The sequence below is a fragment of the Neomonachus schauinslandi genome, chromosome 6 (genome assembly GCF_002201575.2).
Source record: "Neomonachus schauinslandi chromosome 6, ASM220157v2, whole genome shotgun sequence".
Classification (NCBI taxonomy): domain Eukaryota; kingdom Metazoa; phylum Chordata; class Mammalia; order Carnivora; family Phocidae; genus Neomonachus; species Neomonachus schauinslandi.
Window position 1 is genome coordinate 145,319,087 of NC_058408.1, and position 15,215 is coordinate 145,334,301.

General features: G+C 53.9%; 1 protein-coding gene across 1 annotated transcript in view; it reads left to right on the forward strand.

Annotated features, from left to right (window-relative positions):
* The window catches only part of HTRA1 (HtrA serine peptidase 1), a 48,933-nt gene extending 34,892 nt beyond the window's left edge, over positions 1-14,041 (forward strand). Inside the window, exons 4-9 of the mRNA XM_021703829.2 lie at positions 6,567-6,761; positions 7,731-7,763; positions 8,927-9,041; positions 10,146-10,203; positions 11,877-11,972; positions 13,324-14,041. Coding sequence (XP_021559504.2) covers positions 6,567-6,761; positions 7,731-7,763; positions 8,927-9,041; positions 10,146-10,203; positions 11,877-11,972; positions 13,324-13,492 — 666 coding nt within the window. The 3' untranslated portion in view covers positions 13,493-14,041. The remainder of the gene's footprint in view (positions 1-6,566; positions 6,762-7,730; positions 7,764-8,926; positions 9,042-10,145; positions 10,204-11,876; positions 11,973-13,323) is intronic.
* Positions 14,042-15,215: the final 1,174 nt, after the last annotated feature.

Consider the following 15,215-nt stretch of genomic DNA (forward strand, 5'->3'; position numbering starts at 1 on the left):
ACTGGAGTGGGCACTCAAGGCCCTATTAGGTCAAAACCAGTGTGGCCAGAAGCTGCAAGACTGGCGGGCCATTGTTGTTAGAGCTTCTCTAGCTGACTCCTGGCTGAGCCAGCATCTGGAGAATTCCAGGAGTCCCCTCTCTGCTTGTGGCCTGAGCTTGTGGGCTCCTCTAACCCCGTTGGGGGGTTGTATGAAAAGAGATTTATTAAGGACTGTGGTGCCTGCTTTGATCTCACCAAATTTCACCATCGTCTGCTAATAGGTTTTTTGGAAATCAGCCAGGTCTTTCGGAAAGGACCCTAATTGTCAGAGCTGGGATGACCTTGGACATCACCAGCCTCAAACAACCTTATTTTAGAAGTGGTAAAACCGGGACTCAGAGAAGTCAATCAAATGGCCCGAGGTCACGGAGTGAGTTACTGCAGGACCAGGTCCAAGCCCAGCTGTCTGCTGCCTGGGACATGGTGCTCCGGGGATCTGCAGAGGCTGAAGTGGCACGTGTGTGTCCGCCTGTGTGCGTGTGTGCGCGTGTGCGTGTGCATATGGTGTGTGTGTGATTTTGTCTGAGTCTTCACTTGTGCCGCACCCTTGGCTGCTGCTGCAGAAGAACCCCAGAGCAAGCCATCACCCAGGGGCCTGAGCCAGCACACACCCAGATTTTCTTCCTGGGGGGCTCCGGGGCTTGCGATTCACCTTCAGCGCGAGTCCAGGCCCCATGGAGAGTCCTCAGAGCGGCTGGTGCTGCACAGGCCTGCCTTCATGCCCCAGCCCGGGCTTGTCTGAGGCTAATTCAGGCTCCCGGCGTTGGAGGAACAGCGAGGCCCGGGCCCTCACGCCGAGGACTCGTGAACGCTGCCTCCTCTGGCTGGTTTCTGGGCTGGGCGTCCTTTGACTCCCCAGCTGTCCTGTTGTGTGTCATCCCTGCTGCCCTCACCTGCCCACAATGTGCTCTGCACATTTGGGCAGCGGGCGGGGTAGGCTGGAGAGAGGCACACCTGGACTGGAGGCACGGGGAAGACTCTAGTCCTGGTACCGCCACCACCAAGCTGGGGGAACGTGGGCTGCAGAACAGGCAGGGTGATCTGTCCCACCGAGCGGCTGGCTGTAAAGGCCGAGGGAATGACAGAGCAGGAGGCACGGGGGGCATGCAGACAGGGGTGGGTCTGGCCAGGCTCTGCTTGGATCACTTGTGTTGTGCACTGACCAACGCAGATATTTAGTGACCATTACTTTATTTTTTAGGATTTATTTATTTTAGACAGAGATTGAGGGAGAGGGAGAGAGAGTCCTAAGCAGACTCCACACTGAGTATAGAGCCCGACGTGGGGCTTGATCCCACGACCCTTAGATCATGATCTGAGCTGAAACCAAGCGTGGGACAGCCAATCGATTGTGCTGCCAGGCGCCCCTCGTGACCATTACTGTTTTTAGAAGCAGATTTCTCCTCTTTTGCTCCCACCCCCACCCCCCAAAAACCTGCGTGAAGGAGCATATACTTATTAGAGCCCTTCCCAAACCTAGTTAGGTATTAGGATTGCTGCTCTAAAATGAGCCATTTCCCCCAAAGCCTTGGCGGATGCTAATGGCCGCCTCTCCAAGCCTACCCCCCCCCCCCCCGCTTCCACAGCAGACTCAGCCTTCTTCCTGCTGGTACAGCCCTGGTCCGTCCCCCCGTGACCCACCTCCTTCCTAACATAGGCAAGTCCTGGGGAGCCTAAGGCAGTTGTGGGGGCCATGTTCCCCTTGCCTAGGACTGGTTGAGGGTAATCTTATGACTAATTGCTGGCTGATGACCCAGGAGGAGGAAGGTTCGAGGCCCCAAATTCTTTGCTCTTCGAAAGAGACACACAGGGGAGAAAAGATCCTTTTACTTCCACTGGGCATAGTCATGTCTTTACCTAACGCCTGGAATGGAGGTGGCTTAAGTTGATCGGACAGAAGGAAAGATGTCCATGAGTCTTTGAAGTGATTAGCCCCGGCGCCACCCTGCCCTTGAACAGCTGGATATTTATTCCATTTTGAGTTGGGGTTCCTGATACTTGCAGCCGGCAAACACCCTCACTGATACACCCCAGTCATTTTTAGTGTTGATCTATTGTTAGCCCTTATGGAACATTCCAGACTGAGCTGACCATGGCAATGGAGATTGGGACTTTGTCTCTTTTCACCGCCATGTGACTCCAACGCATCAGACAGTAGGCCTGGGAGGCACAGATGGATTCATTGATCTTCTGTGTTCACTGTGCCTGGCCCGTCGGAGACGCTCAGTGAATGCTTGTTGAGAAAGTTCTCTTTCATGTTGGTGGTGTTTCACGGGAGCAGTGCTGCTGGGCCTGCTGGTTGTTTGTTTGTTGTGATTAAATGAATGGGAGAGCCTTCTTTAATCATGCTATGCACCAACCTCTTCCAAGTTTCCGCATGAAATCTACCACACAATTAGTATCCTGCCTATGGCTAGTATTTAGTAATTTAACACAGATATGGTAAGTCTGGAGTCCACACCCAGGACTTCTGACACCCTCACCTGGGCTGTTTCTCCATCGGCCCGGGTCATAGTGGGCTGAAAACCCAGGTGTTAGGGGGACTCATGTTTTCTTAAAGTTGCTCTTGATGGTGGTAGTGTGAGGACGTCCTTTAGCATTAGGGAGTCACCTTGCAGAGAGCCTCCCCACCTCTCATGGGCATAAGTGTGACCTTAAGAACTAGCAGCATGTTGGACGCGCTGTGGAATATCCCTTGTCCTCGAAGGACTTGGGCCAATCTCGAGCCCCATGCTCTCTGGGTAGGGCCCCCGAGGGTTCCTTCTTGGCTCCGGTACGGAGCCTTGGAGTTTTGCTTTGGCCATTTACGAGCTCTCCCACCCCACTGCTGTGGTGTGCACACCCGATTTACATCGTTATCCCCCCGGTGATTAGAGAGTCTGATGTGGGAATGGGAGCCACTCGCCCCCTTGCTTCCTGCCAAGTGGAGGAGAGACGTCTGTGTTTTGTTTCACACGTGTGCTGCGAGCCAGGCTCCATTGAGATGGAGAGGTGTGGGAAGTGGCTGTCAGGATTGGGGCTGGCTTCTCTGACAGGGCCTGCGGCAGGGGCCACTTCAGAGGGAGATTCAGGCAGAGTGTCTGCTCCAGGAGCCTTGGGGCGCCTTTGATGTGGGTGGCTTGGGGACCAGTCTTTGGACGGCGCTGCAGAGTGAAGCGGACCGGTGTTTCCCATCTGCAGGTCAAGCCCGAGGTGTGGCTTGGCACTTGCAGCCGTGTCTGCATTTCATCTCCTCCAGGCCCCCCGTGGAGCATATGTCTAGACAGCTATGGAATAAAATGCTCAGTTACCAAGTAGGAGTTTGGCCAGCAGAGGTATGGCTGCGTTGAGCAGACGGACCCGTGGCGAGGACTATCTGGAACAGCTGGAGAGCCTGATGCTCGTGGGGCCGGCAGCACTGGTGGGGAGCAGCCCAAAAAGGCACGTTGGCATCCTGGAGAGCTGTAAGTCTGGCCTGGCCCACATTTCCATCCCATGTCACTCCCTTGCAAAGATTTCTGCCTACACTTAGATTCCAGGTTAACACGTACTCGGAGTGCAGGTCTGAGAGTTAGGAAGCCTGTTCTCTTCTTTAGCCAGGCTGCTCATTAGCTGGGGGAAGCCACCCCACCTCTGAGTCTCAGTTCACCTCTGCAAAATGAGGGGACACCCGCCCTAACACCCCTGGTGGCCATGAAAGGCTTTGTCAGCTGGGAGGTAGAAAGTGCATTCCTTTCACGTCAATCAAGCCTTCCTGGTACAAGCCCCACCCCCTTGGGCTATGTCCACTTGCTTATTTCTGTCTCCGATTGTCCTTCATGATCTAGAAGATGCTTGAGGGAATAAAAGCTTATATGAGGCAGAGCTCATGTGGCCCAGGGGTACCATCGGTGCAGGTCTGACTGGCCACTTGGGGTCCGGATGTCCCCCCGTTTTGTTCAAGTGAGGACTGGTTCTTGGGGAGACTCTGGGCTGGTATCCCTGGTGTCCACTTGTCCAGGCCCGTGTGGTCCCCTCAGTGTGACAACTTCGCAGTGTGCTGGGGGTCCCGGGCCCTCCCCGGTGAGCGTGGCGGAGCAGCATGCAGGCCCCGGCTGCTCTCCCCCCAGCGGGGTGTCACTCCTCTGTCCTCACAGCTTCTGCTGTCCCAGAAGTGTTTGCCTCCCTGCCTCGTTTGCTGGGCCTGAGCTCAGACTGGGAAAAGAAGAGCTCGGGGCAGGGGGCAGGGTTGTCTTGAGGCCCCTCTGCCTTCTGAACCCCAAGAACTGGGGGCCTGCGTCTGCTCCCTTCCGAGGCGGTGGAGGTGGAGTGCAGGGATACAGGGTAGGCAAGGGCTGGTTAGGATCTCCATAGCCCTCTGCCCCAGGGAACTTTCTGATGTGGTTCCCAGTTTGTGGCTGAGCTGATGTGGGCTAGGCCCACCTCTCTGTTTGAACTTGATCTCTTGCCTTGAAGTTGGTGAAAAGCAACGGTGATCTTGGGCAGCCAGACATACCCAGCCCCAGGAGCCTTCACTGCCGTGTCCCCTTGCCCAGCCCTGAAGGAGCGGCAGCGTCCCCAGCAGGCCTCCCCCAGACTGGCCCCGTGCACATCACGGGCCCCGCTCGCCCACCCGCTGCGACTGTCGGATGAAATCATTCCTGGCAGGGGCGGCTGGCATGGGCCCAGGGTAAACAGGCCAAGCTGAGCTCGCTGGCGTGCTGCTGGGCGCCGAGGAGCTCGGGGGGTGCGGAGCGGCAGGCCTGCCCCTTCCAGAACGGTGCCGGGTACTCTGGCCTCAGGTGACCCCAGGGGTCACTGTTAGGGTAGCCCTGTGCCACCAGCCTTTTCCTGGGCGGAAGGCTGGGTGACACGGACTAGCCTGTGGGAGTTTAGTTGGTGGGGTTCCCCACTGGGTCTGCACCGACCCCCACGCCAGCAAGAGTCACCAACACTTAGGTGACGCTTACCTGTACGACTAACATGATGCGTCACAAGAGCCAGGCGATATTCAAGAGCCGTTCAGGTCTTGTCACCTCATTCTCACAACCAACTCATGAGGGAGGTGTGCCATGGTATTCCCATTTTCCAGGTGAGAATACTGAGGACCCGAGTGGCTGTAACATCGGGCCAGGATCTAATTTAGGCCTGGCCAGGGGTCTGAGCTCTTGACAGCTCTCCTGCGCCTCTCGCTGGCTGTGCTCTGAGGGGCATTCCTTCTCATGCCGTTTCTCGAAGCCAGTCTTAGATCCCTTCTTCAACACTCCTTCCTCCATGAACTTTCTGGCCCAGCATCCTCCTTATTTGGGGTGGGGAGGGGCTTTCGTGGCACAGTGCCGTGGAGCCAATGAAGAGTCTGGGTTCGGGGCCACGGTCCCAGGTGTGAGTCTCTGCTCTGTCTCGAGTCACCCAGTCTCTTGGAGCCTTAATTTCTTCATCTGTGAAATGGGCCCAGTGATCGCCCCACCTCACCTCATCCGCTGGTGTCTGCTCTATCCCCGTCAGGGCAGATGTGAAAGTAAGCGCTCATTTCTACTCACCCCACCCTCCCGGCACACCGCCCCCCCCGCACCTCTTCCTTTCTTTTTTGAGGTGGACAAACAGGAGGATGCTCAAAGTGCAATTTGCGTGAGGCCGAGGCGGGGTCTCGGCTTCCTGGGCCTGGTCCCCGTTGTTTGGGGCAGCTGCTCGTCTTGTTGGGGAACAAAAGCGAGGGGTTTGCGTGGCTCAGGAAGGAAGGGAGGGGGAGGGCCTCAGGCCTTCCCGATGGAAGCCCAGCTCTCCTCAGCCCTGGCCACTCCAGCTGGCTTGATTTTGTCCTGTGTTAGTTTGAAGACTTGTTTGGAGCTTCTGGATCTGCCCGGCCCTCCAAGGGCATCGGGCATGGGGCTTGTTGGGCTAGTCAGTTCACCTGGGCCGGGGAGCAGAGGTGGTTGATGGAGGGTCTTTTCAGGCGAGGAGAGAGCCTACTTCTTGGGTCTTGGTGTTGGTGGAGGGGTGAGGGGTGAGGGGAGCTGGATGCCTTGCCGCCCTAATCCCCTCCCTGCCCCTCACCAGAATTGTGTTGTACTTAGTACAGAGACTCACCCAACGGGGCCTGTGCAGTTCCAACCCTCAGGGCTCCCGACTCCCCAGGACTCTGGACAGATGTGCCTCTGATATGTGGGGGCCGTTCCAACCTTCCCTTCCACCCCGGGCTGTGTGGGCTCTGGGTCCTTCAATGCCTCTTCACTCTAAGACGGCCTTAGGCAGCCCTGCCCCAAATCCAGACTTGGTCTCCTGGTCTCAAAGTTTCATGAAGTCTGTGCTGATCGCTTCAAGATGTGTGACCCCAAGACAGCCTCCCGTGACCTTCTGTGTTTTCCTTGGCCAGCGGCTTCAGGCTTCAGTGGTCCCTGGCCCCGTGACAACTTGCAACATGCTGATGATAGTGGCCTTGGCCTGGGAAGGGATGGCGGGCCTGGCCTCACTTTCCCACAAGGCCTATCACTGCTTGGCCCTCCCCAACGTCCGTGCGTCCGTCCGTTCTGTTAACCAAATGCAGCAATGCCAACCTTGTGGTTCCAGGGAAGGCTGCCTGTTCTGTTGCTTGGCCGCTCCTCAGAGCTGAGACCGGGCGAGTTTGTGGTCGCCATCGGAAGCCCGTTTTCCCTTCAAAACACAGTCACCACTGGGATCGTCAGCACCACCCAGCGCGGTGGTAAAGAGCTGGGGCTCCGGAACTCGGACATGGACTACATCCAGACGGACGCCATCATCAACGTGAGCCCCGCGGGGTCGGGTCAGGTGTCCGGAAAGCCGGGCTTAGGAGCCGGGGGTGCAGTCAGGACCCTCAAGGCGCGCCCCTTGAGCAGATGAGGTGGAGGGGTGGTCCTCAGCCTTAGCAATCTGCAGGGACTCCTGCGAAGGGGACTTGAGATACGCCAAGGTCTGCAGCTCAGAGGAGCTCCCCATCCCACCCGAGGGGCTGTGGCTCCTCTCCTTCCAGACCCCTTGGTGGAGCTGCTTTTGAGGCTTTGTGCAGAAGGGATGCTCCCCCTGGTACAGACATTAAATCCGTCCCGAGGTGTTCGCTCTGTCTTGGGGCACAGTCTGAGCGTTAGGCCCATACCGTCTGATGTCTAAGGAGGCCGGGCATTGCTCCGCACCATCTCATCAATGGAATCTTTTTTAAATCACGTTTTTTTCCCCTTCAGCTGTCTTCTTACAGGACTGACGTTTCTAAAGAGCAAGGTCCCTCCCCCCACCACATACATCTGTTTAATAGATAAGAAAAACTGTGTTTTATGCACTTGCTGCCTCTAGTAGGTTTTATTCCCAAACTTTTTTGTGATCTGCATGAAGTAATGGAAAAAGAACAATCCATGTGGATTTCCAGCAGCAAAGCAGGGATCACAGTGGGGGGTGGGGGGGTGGGGGGGTGGGTGCAGATTTGAAATACTCGAGCCAGTTGGCAGCCAGGCTGTTGTCAAGAGAAGGAAGTAGTTTTGGGTGTTGTGGGGAGGTCATAGTTGGCCTCCGGGCTTTGGAGCCAAAAAAAAAAAAGCCATTTATGGCACATCTAAAACTTTCTGAAAAAATTTAAGGTCCTTTTCTCCAGCAAAATATTAGGTTGACAGGAACAAATCCGAAAAAAGAACGTGCACTCAGGGGCATGCCAGGCAGGGAGGTACTTTGGGGCTTCTAAAGACGTGAACTCATAACCTTTTATTAATTTTTGCTTAATTTCAGTATGGAAACTCGGGAGGCCCGTTAGTAAACCTGGTAAGGCTTTTTTTTTTTTTAAATCTATGTCTATGCTTTTTTTTTTTTTTTACTTTCTTTTCAGACATGAACTTGCCAAAGCACATTATCTAATTCTTTTAAAGGGAAATCTGTGAATGTACTGTATCCTTGCAAATTACCCTTCTTATCTTTTCTGGAAAGAGTAAGGCCTGCTGGAGTCGGGGTTGGAAATGTTATGCCAGCAGACACACTTGTGTTTCAGAGTCACGAGTCAACGCAGTGGAATTCAGGTCCGGTTCAGGAGTAGCCGGAGGAGCAGGCCTTTATTTTAAAGGTGTCCGCAGTTCCGGCCTGTGACAGAAAGGCACGGCCTTCAGATGAGGTGTCCAGGCTGCTGCAGGAGCTGGCTTGGCTCGTCCACAGTCTCTGTGTTGGCCAGGAGCCCTCCCTCAAGACCTGGCTGGAATGAGGAGGTGCCCCCGCTCACAGAGAGGTCACTTCTGTCTGTATTTAAAGATGTATGCGCAAGAAAGGGAAGCCTGAGACTCTGTCAGAGTGAGGCCAACCCAGCTCAGGGGTCACCCAGCTCTATGCTCCTGTCCCTCGACGGAACTGAGGCCGTCTTTAGCGAGGCCCAGGGTGGCAGTGCCTCCTGGAAGGTTCTCGGTGTCAGGGACCGAGTTCCCGGCACTGCAGGAAGTACCAGCAGGGACTGAGGCTCTGTGACACGCAGAGGAAGTGGGGGGCGGCAGCCTGCAGCCCCGGCAGCATCCGCGGCTGCTCAGACAGAGCTGCATTTCCCTGGGAGCGCCAAGTGCTAAGGTTGTCCTCCCTGGTCTGGGCAGAGGCATCTTAAGATCATTGGAAATGGAAGAAGCCGGAGGGCACAGCCACCGGAAGGATTCTGAGACATAGTCCCTGTGAAAGGAGCAAAGGGGCACCAGGAAACTACCTGCTAAAGGCTGTTACTATGGCACGGTGGTCCCAGAGGACCGAGCCTGCTGTGTGTCGGATCTCCCCTTGCTAAGCGTGGGTCCTGCTGCCCAAGTGATGCTTCCCCCTGCGGCCCTGGGAACCCCCTTTCCTCCAGCTCCCCCACCCCACTCATTCAGGAGCTCAAAGACTTCCTTCATACAAATGATCTGTTCGTCTTCTGGTAAACCTTCATGGATTCAGTAGGCTGTTTGCATCTTGCTTTTCAGGATGGTGAAGTGATTGGGATTAACACTCTGAAGGTGACCGCTGGAATCTCCTTTGCAATCCCATCTGATAAGATTAAGAAGTTCCTCACCGAGTCCCATGACCGCCAGGCCAAAGGTAAAGCGCAGCCCTCACAGCCGTGGGAGGTTCGAGCAGGAAGCCACACATCTGAACATCAGCCAAGCCTTTCAGATTGAGAAGGGAGGTGGGATGCACGTTGTTAGGCCCCTGGTATTAGGTCACAGGTGTTTGACACTTGACCATGAACGTTTCATATGGTTTAGTCTAATAGGTACCAGGCAGGATCGGAGGTGGTTTCTAGACATCATTTTACTTCGTTAAGTTCCTTTGCCCTATTAGGTGGGAAGTATTAGTCCCATTTCACTGATGAGAAAACTGAGATTCAGGGAGATTGTTCCATTCACAAACGTTTATTGACCCATCTGCTTGGGGTGAGGCTGGGTGTTCCCTGGCTCCATGGGGACATTCTGCCTGGGGGAGGAGGAAGGTTGACGGTAGGCAAACGGGCAAGATTTCAGATACCAGTGACGCTTCCCTGCAAATGAAGCCGGGTGGCGAGCTGGGGAGTGACAGGGTTGTGGGGGGTGGCATTCCAGACCCAGGAATAGCAGACTCAGGGCCTCGGCTGGGAGCACAGCACAGCGAGTAGATCTTGTGGCTGGAGTGCAGTGAGCGTGCAGAGTCACACGGATGGCTGTGGAAAGAGGTCAGCCAGGGTCACACTGGCCAAGGTGAAGGCCTTGGGGCACACGTCCGCAAGTAGGACAGGGAACAGGAAAGTTCATGATCTGGTGGATGTCTTTGAGAAGTGTTTCTCATGGTGGGTGGAGACTCTGCTAGAGGGGCTGGGTAGAAGCTGTAGGACCAGGGAAGAGGCTCTCCCAGTCATCCACACCAGGGTGGGACGAAGGGGTCATATTCTGGATTTATAGGAGGGACAGAACCCTCATCAGATGCCAGGATAAGGCAAAGAGGAATCACGTATCACTCTTAGGTTTTTGGCCCCTCACTGAAATGACAGGACTTTCCCAGGTCCCATGGCAGGTAGGAGGGTCTGAACAGGATTCAAACCACAGCCTCAGTGTACCCCGATGGGCCTGACTTTACACTGTCAACCGAGGGATTGACCCTCATAGCTCCTGGTGTCCCCAGGACAACTGCCACCTGGGCTGACCTCTTGTTCTTTTGTTGTCACACCAGGCAAAGCCATTACCAGGAAGAAGTACATCGGCATCCGAATGATGTCACTCACATCCAGGTGGGTAAGCAGGACATCTGTGTCTCAGATTCAAATAAACCTGAACTTCAGAAGGCTTTCACTGACCATGAAAGAGAAGCCTTATGCTGCTTTAAGCATCTCAGTTTCTGGTTAAAATTGAGAAACATCAGGGCGCCTGGGTGGCTCCGTCAGTTAAGCGTCTGCCTTCAGCTCAGGTCATGATCCCAGGGTCCTGGGATCGAGCCCCGCATCGGGCTCCCTGCTCAGGGGGAGTCTGCTTCTCCCTCTGCCTCTTCCCCTCGCCTCGCCCCTGGTCTCGTCTCTTGCTCTCTCTCAAATAAATAAATAAAATCTTAAAAAAAAAAAATAAAATAAAATTGAGAAACATCAGGAAAGAGAGGAAGGGCCATGAGCCTAGGCCTCTGGTTTTACCCTTTTTTGTGCATATGTGTGTTTGGAGCAGGTCTTTCCTTCAAGAAGATTCTGCCCTCCTCTTTGAAGGCAGCCCTGAACAGTGGGGCGTGTTGGTCACTCTCCCTCATGCCTCCTTTCACCACTTGTCTGTTGAAACCCACATTCCAGGAGTGCCCCAAGTGCCTTCCTCAGCCCAGAGCGCCCTGCCGTTCCTGAGCCCTGCCGCACGTGGGCTGTGGCTGCCGGAATGCTGGGTCAGGCCCCGATGACAGATGGGCTTGCTTTCCCCGAGCTGGTGGAAGGTGCGGCATGTGGCTGCCAGCCTCATAGCATACCGGTGTTTTAACCTTGATGAGAAAGTCTGGTATCACACACATGCGTCCTGGTAACTAAGGGCACGGTTGAAACGCTTGTCGGTAAAGTCAGCAAGGAGCAGAATGTATTAATATAGGCATTACTACATTAATTATCATCATTATTTTATTATTAATTGATTGTGACTGTGTTACTATAGTTTAGATGCACTCCTGAATATGGACTGAGCTGCCAAGACGAAAATGTGAATCAGTTATTCGTCTGGGAACTGTGGGATTCAGAGGTATGGGGAAGGAATGCAGGCCCTGGCATCTGGCTTCCTGAGTTCTTGTCCCAGCTCTGCTACTTCCTGGCTTATGACCTTGGGAAGGACTTGACCTCTGTGCCTCAGTTTCCTTCTCTCTAGGACAAGGATGACAGTGCAGGCGTTTGGGTGTGTGGGGAGGACCGAGTGACTGAATGTGTGTGAAGGCAAGAATCAGTGGTCGCTGGCCACAGGGTCACTAGCCACTGTTTATCAAATGCTTGCCGTGCACCAGGCGCTGGGCCGGGTCCTGTGTCCAGACCATCTCACCTAATCCTCAAAACGACCCCGTGTCGTAGAGTGTTGTCATTATTCCTATTTTGTAGGTGAGCCAACTAAGGCACAGAGAGGTTAAGCAATTGCCTGGGCACACACAGAAAGTGGCAGAGCTGGGGCTCCAAACCAGGTCAACTGCCGCACTATGCTCACTCCATAAGTTCTGGTAGCTACTGTTAAATAATTAGTAAAATTAAAATCGTAATGATAAAGCACTGCCCTTCCTGTTAGCCAGTAAATCTTTGACCCTAGTAAATAGGCGATTTCAAGCAGAATCAAAGCTCCTGGAGGCATTTTATGTTGGAATCAGGGACAGGAGGAGAAGCCGGGTGAGAGCCGAGTCTCAGCCGAGCGAGGCCCCTTGTTACTTAATGTTAATGCAACTGCTTTTCCTCCCGAGCAGCAAAGCCAAAGAGCTGAAGGACCACCATCGAGACTTCCCAGATGTGCTTTCGGGAGCGTATATCATTGAAGTCATTCCTGATACCCCAGCAGCAGCGTGAGTTAGCGTTATTTTCCCTTTGCCTGATGTCCTTATGGTTCCTGGGGGCGGGGGGTGGGGAGGAGGCTGTGTTCTTTTCATACCATCTCAGGTGGTTGTGAGGGTCCCTGATGACATGGTCAGACATCCTTGGTCAGTCTCACCAGCCAGGCCTTCTGACCTGGTTCAGCTCAGGACTCATCAGCAAAAGGGTGCTTCCTGTCTTCAAAAGTCCTCGCTTCATGAGGGGTCATTCAGGTGGAAAGAGCGGTATCGAACTCTTCATGAGTCTCCGGGGCAGGCCTGGCTGGGGAAAGAGGGTTTAAGGAGCGGTGTCCCTGAGATCTTGGGCAGTGGTCCCGTCCTAGGCCCCCAGATGGACGTATCTCCTCCCAAAGGAGACTTCTCTAATTCTGTCTGTTACCAGTCAGACCATACCTGTCCACACCTCCAGAAGATAACCTAGGTACCATCAAAGTAACACAAAAAGAAGGAACTCAACCAGCAGTCAGCATCTGTTACCTCTACTGACATAATGGGCAGAGAGAAGAGCTAGACCAGAGGCCCGTAGACTGTTCCCTGGAGGCTGGATCTGGCCCACTGCCTGCTATAATTTTATACGACCATGGGCTAAGAATAGCCTTTCATTTTTAAACAGTTGAAAAAATTTTTAATTCAGAGTAGTTTTTTATGATACATAAAAATTACATGAAATTGACGTTTCAGGGTCCGTAAGTGAAGTTGCCTAGAGCACAGCCAGTAAACTGGGCCATGCTCGGTAGTCTACACGGCCTGCAGCGGCGGTGAGTTGTGATGGACGCCAGATGGCCTGCGAAGCCCAAAATATTTCCTATCTGGCCCTTTTGGGGAAAAGATTGCTGGTGCTGTGGTAGACTGTTAAGGACCATAATAGCTTATTTGACACCGTCATAGGTAAGAGTGAAAGTTACAGCGATAATAACACAAAGGAAAGCCTCATAATAGAACCATTCCCCCTGCTCCTCTGGGAACTGCCCTCTGAGTTGTGACACCCATTACAAGCAAGTTGGCCATGGTCAGGGTCCATGGTAGGTGGTATATGGCACATCTTTGCCTCTTTGGGGTCCGCCTATCATCCGATCATACCGGTTCTGGGAAGCATTTCTGCACTGGACATGATGGATGACTTGGCCTAAAATTCTCAAAGGAAATAGTGCAATCCACTGGTATTTTAAGCATTCTCACAGAAGTTAACCACCACCCCACCTGATTTGCTCTGGGCTTCTAGGTGCTAAGCCGCGCCTCTGCCAATGTCCAGTCGAGCACCTTCCACGGCAGTTAGACCAGGAGGAATGGAAGCACTAAACTTGTGTTTCCCTTTGTGTTGCAGTGGTGGGCTCAAGGAGAATGATGTCATCATCAGCATCAACGGACAGTCTGTGGTCTCTGCCAATGATGTCAGTGATGTCATTAAAAAGGAAGACGCCCTGAACATGGTTGTCCGCAGGGGCAATGAAGACATTATGATCACAGTGATTCCCGAAGAAATCGACCCATAGGTAAAGGCATGAGCTGGATTTCATGTTTCCCTCAAAGACTCTCCAGTGGACGATGCATGATGACTCTGGCTGGTGGCACGGGACACCCAGGACTTTGGACCGCCACGTTGCTTGTCCAGCGGAAACACCTGGCCAACAGAATCCTTCTCGATAGTTTGCAGGCAAAACAAATGTAATGTCGTAGATCCGCAGGCAGAAGCTCGCCCTTCTGTATCCTATGTACGCAGTGTGCTTTTCCTTGCCGGCTTGGACTATTCCTGCTTAGACAGTCAACATTTGTCTCTTCCTTTTACCGAGTCATCATTTTAGTCCGACTAAGGCAGTTGATGTAATGCATAGATGGAGGAAGGTCCCACAGGAGCCAGGATGGTTCTGGGCACATTTATGCTTTCCTCCCAGTCAGAACCCAGAGGAGGTCGACGCTGGAGACCACGGGTGGGTGAACGTTGGCTTCCAAAATGGCCAGGGTCGCCTCTTTTAGGAAGCTCTTCCGAACTGGGAGCACAGTGACTTTGAGTTTGAGCTATTAAAATACTTCTTCATACTCTGCTTCCTGGCCTGCTTTTTTCCCCTTTCCCTGTGAACAGCTGGTTGCAGTCTCTTTGAAATGGTTACAAGGTCAACAGCAGCTCTTCATTAAACCACAGTGTCCACGCAGGGTTGAGCCTGAAGGCTTACCAGTTATTTCAAAATCATCATGTGGGGTTTACCAGTGTTACAACTGTGCTCGGCCACTCTGGCTTCATACAATAGGGTTTGAGGACTGTTGCCCTTGCATCTGCAGCTTTTCAAACTAAAGAGAGTTTGCTGACCCCATATATCATGCAGTCAGTCAACAAAGATTTCCTGAGCCTCTGCTCTGTGCCAGACGTGGTGCTTAAGTACAGAGAGGTCAGTGAGGAGCAGGAGGAACCCAGGCCCTCTGTGCCCCAAGAACTCTCCTGTCCGGAGTCCCCAGAAAGCACAGGCTGATGCCGATTCTAGTTGTCCTAGGTTCTGACATAAGAACTAGACCTTAAGTCTTGGGGGGGGGTGCTGGTTAGGGCAGAGCTCCCCTCGACGTGCCCTCAATCAGGTGCAGCTTTAAGCAGCTGGAGGCCCCTCGGTCTCTGTGAAAGCTTCCAGGAGTCTGGGAGGCTGGACCCGTGTAGACTGTTGCAGAAACTTAGCTTGGAAGTTAGCCCAGGCCTGCGTCCCCGGGGAGCGCACACCAGAGAGGAGGTTCTACACCAGGAGCAGAGCGTAAGGCTCTCTATTTGTCCCAGGAAAAGGGGGGGCCTTGGACAGGGGGGGAGTTTCAATTTTCTAGACTGAGAGCTTAATCCTTCCTCGACCAGTGGATCTCCAAGGTCCGGTTCGTAACTGAAGAGGCCGTGGACGGACAAAGGCCCAAGTTCAGTGGAGGGGAAATCCGATTAAGCGAGGCCCTCACAGCAGCCAGGGGCCTGGCAAGCCTGGTGAGCCCCTTTGCTCTCTGCTTACATGACCTCGGGAAACAGAAGAAGCCGGTCCTTTCACTCCTGGCGCGGGTTTTTGCATCGCTTCTCTCTCCACCAAAGGTGATGACTCAAAGAATGGCTCCATCCTCAGGCGTTTTGCCGGTGGCCTTGCTTCGCTGGGTGGTCCCCAGGGCTGAGGTGCTGCCCCGGGTGGGGCGGGTGGCGTCGAGGTCAGAGGCGGCGCCGGCCAGAGCCCATCTGGCTCCAGCTGTCATCGACTCGGG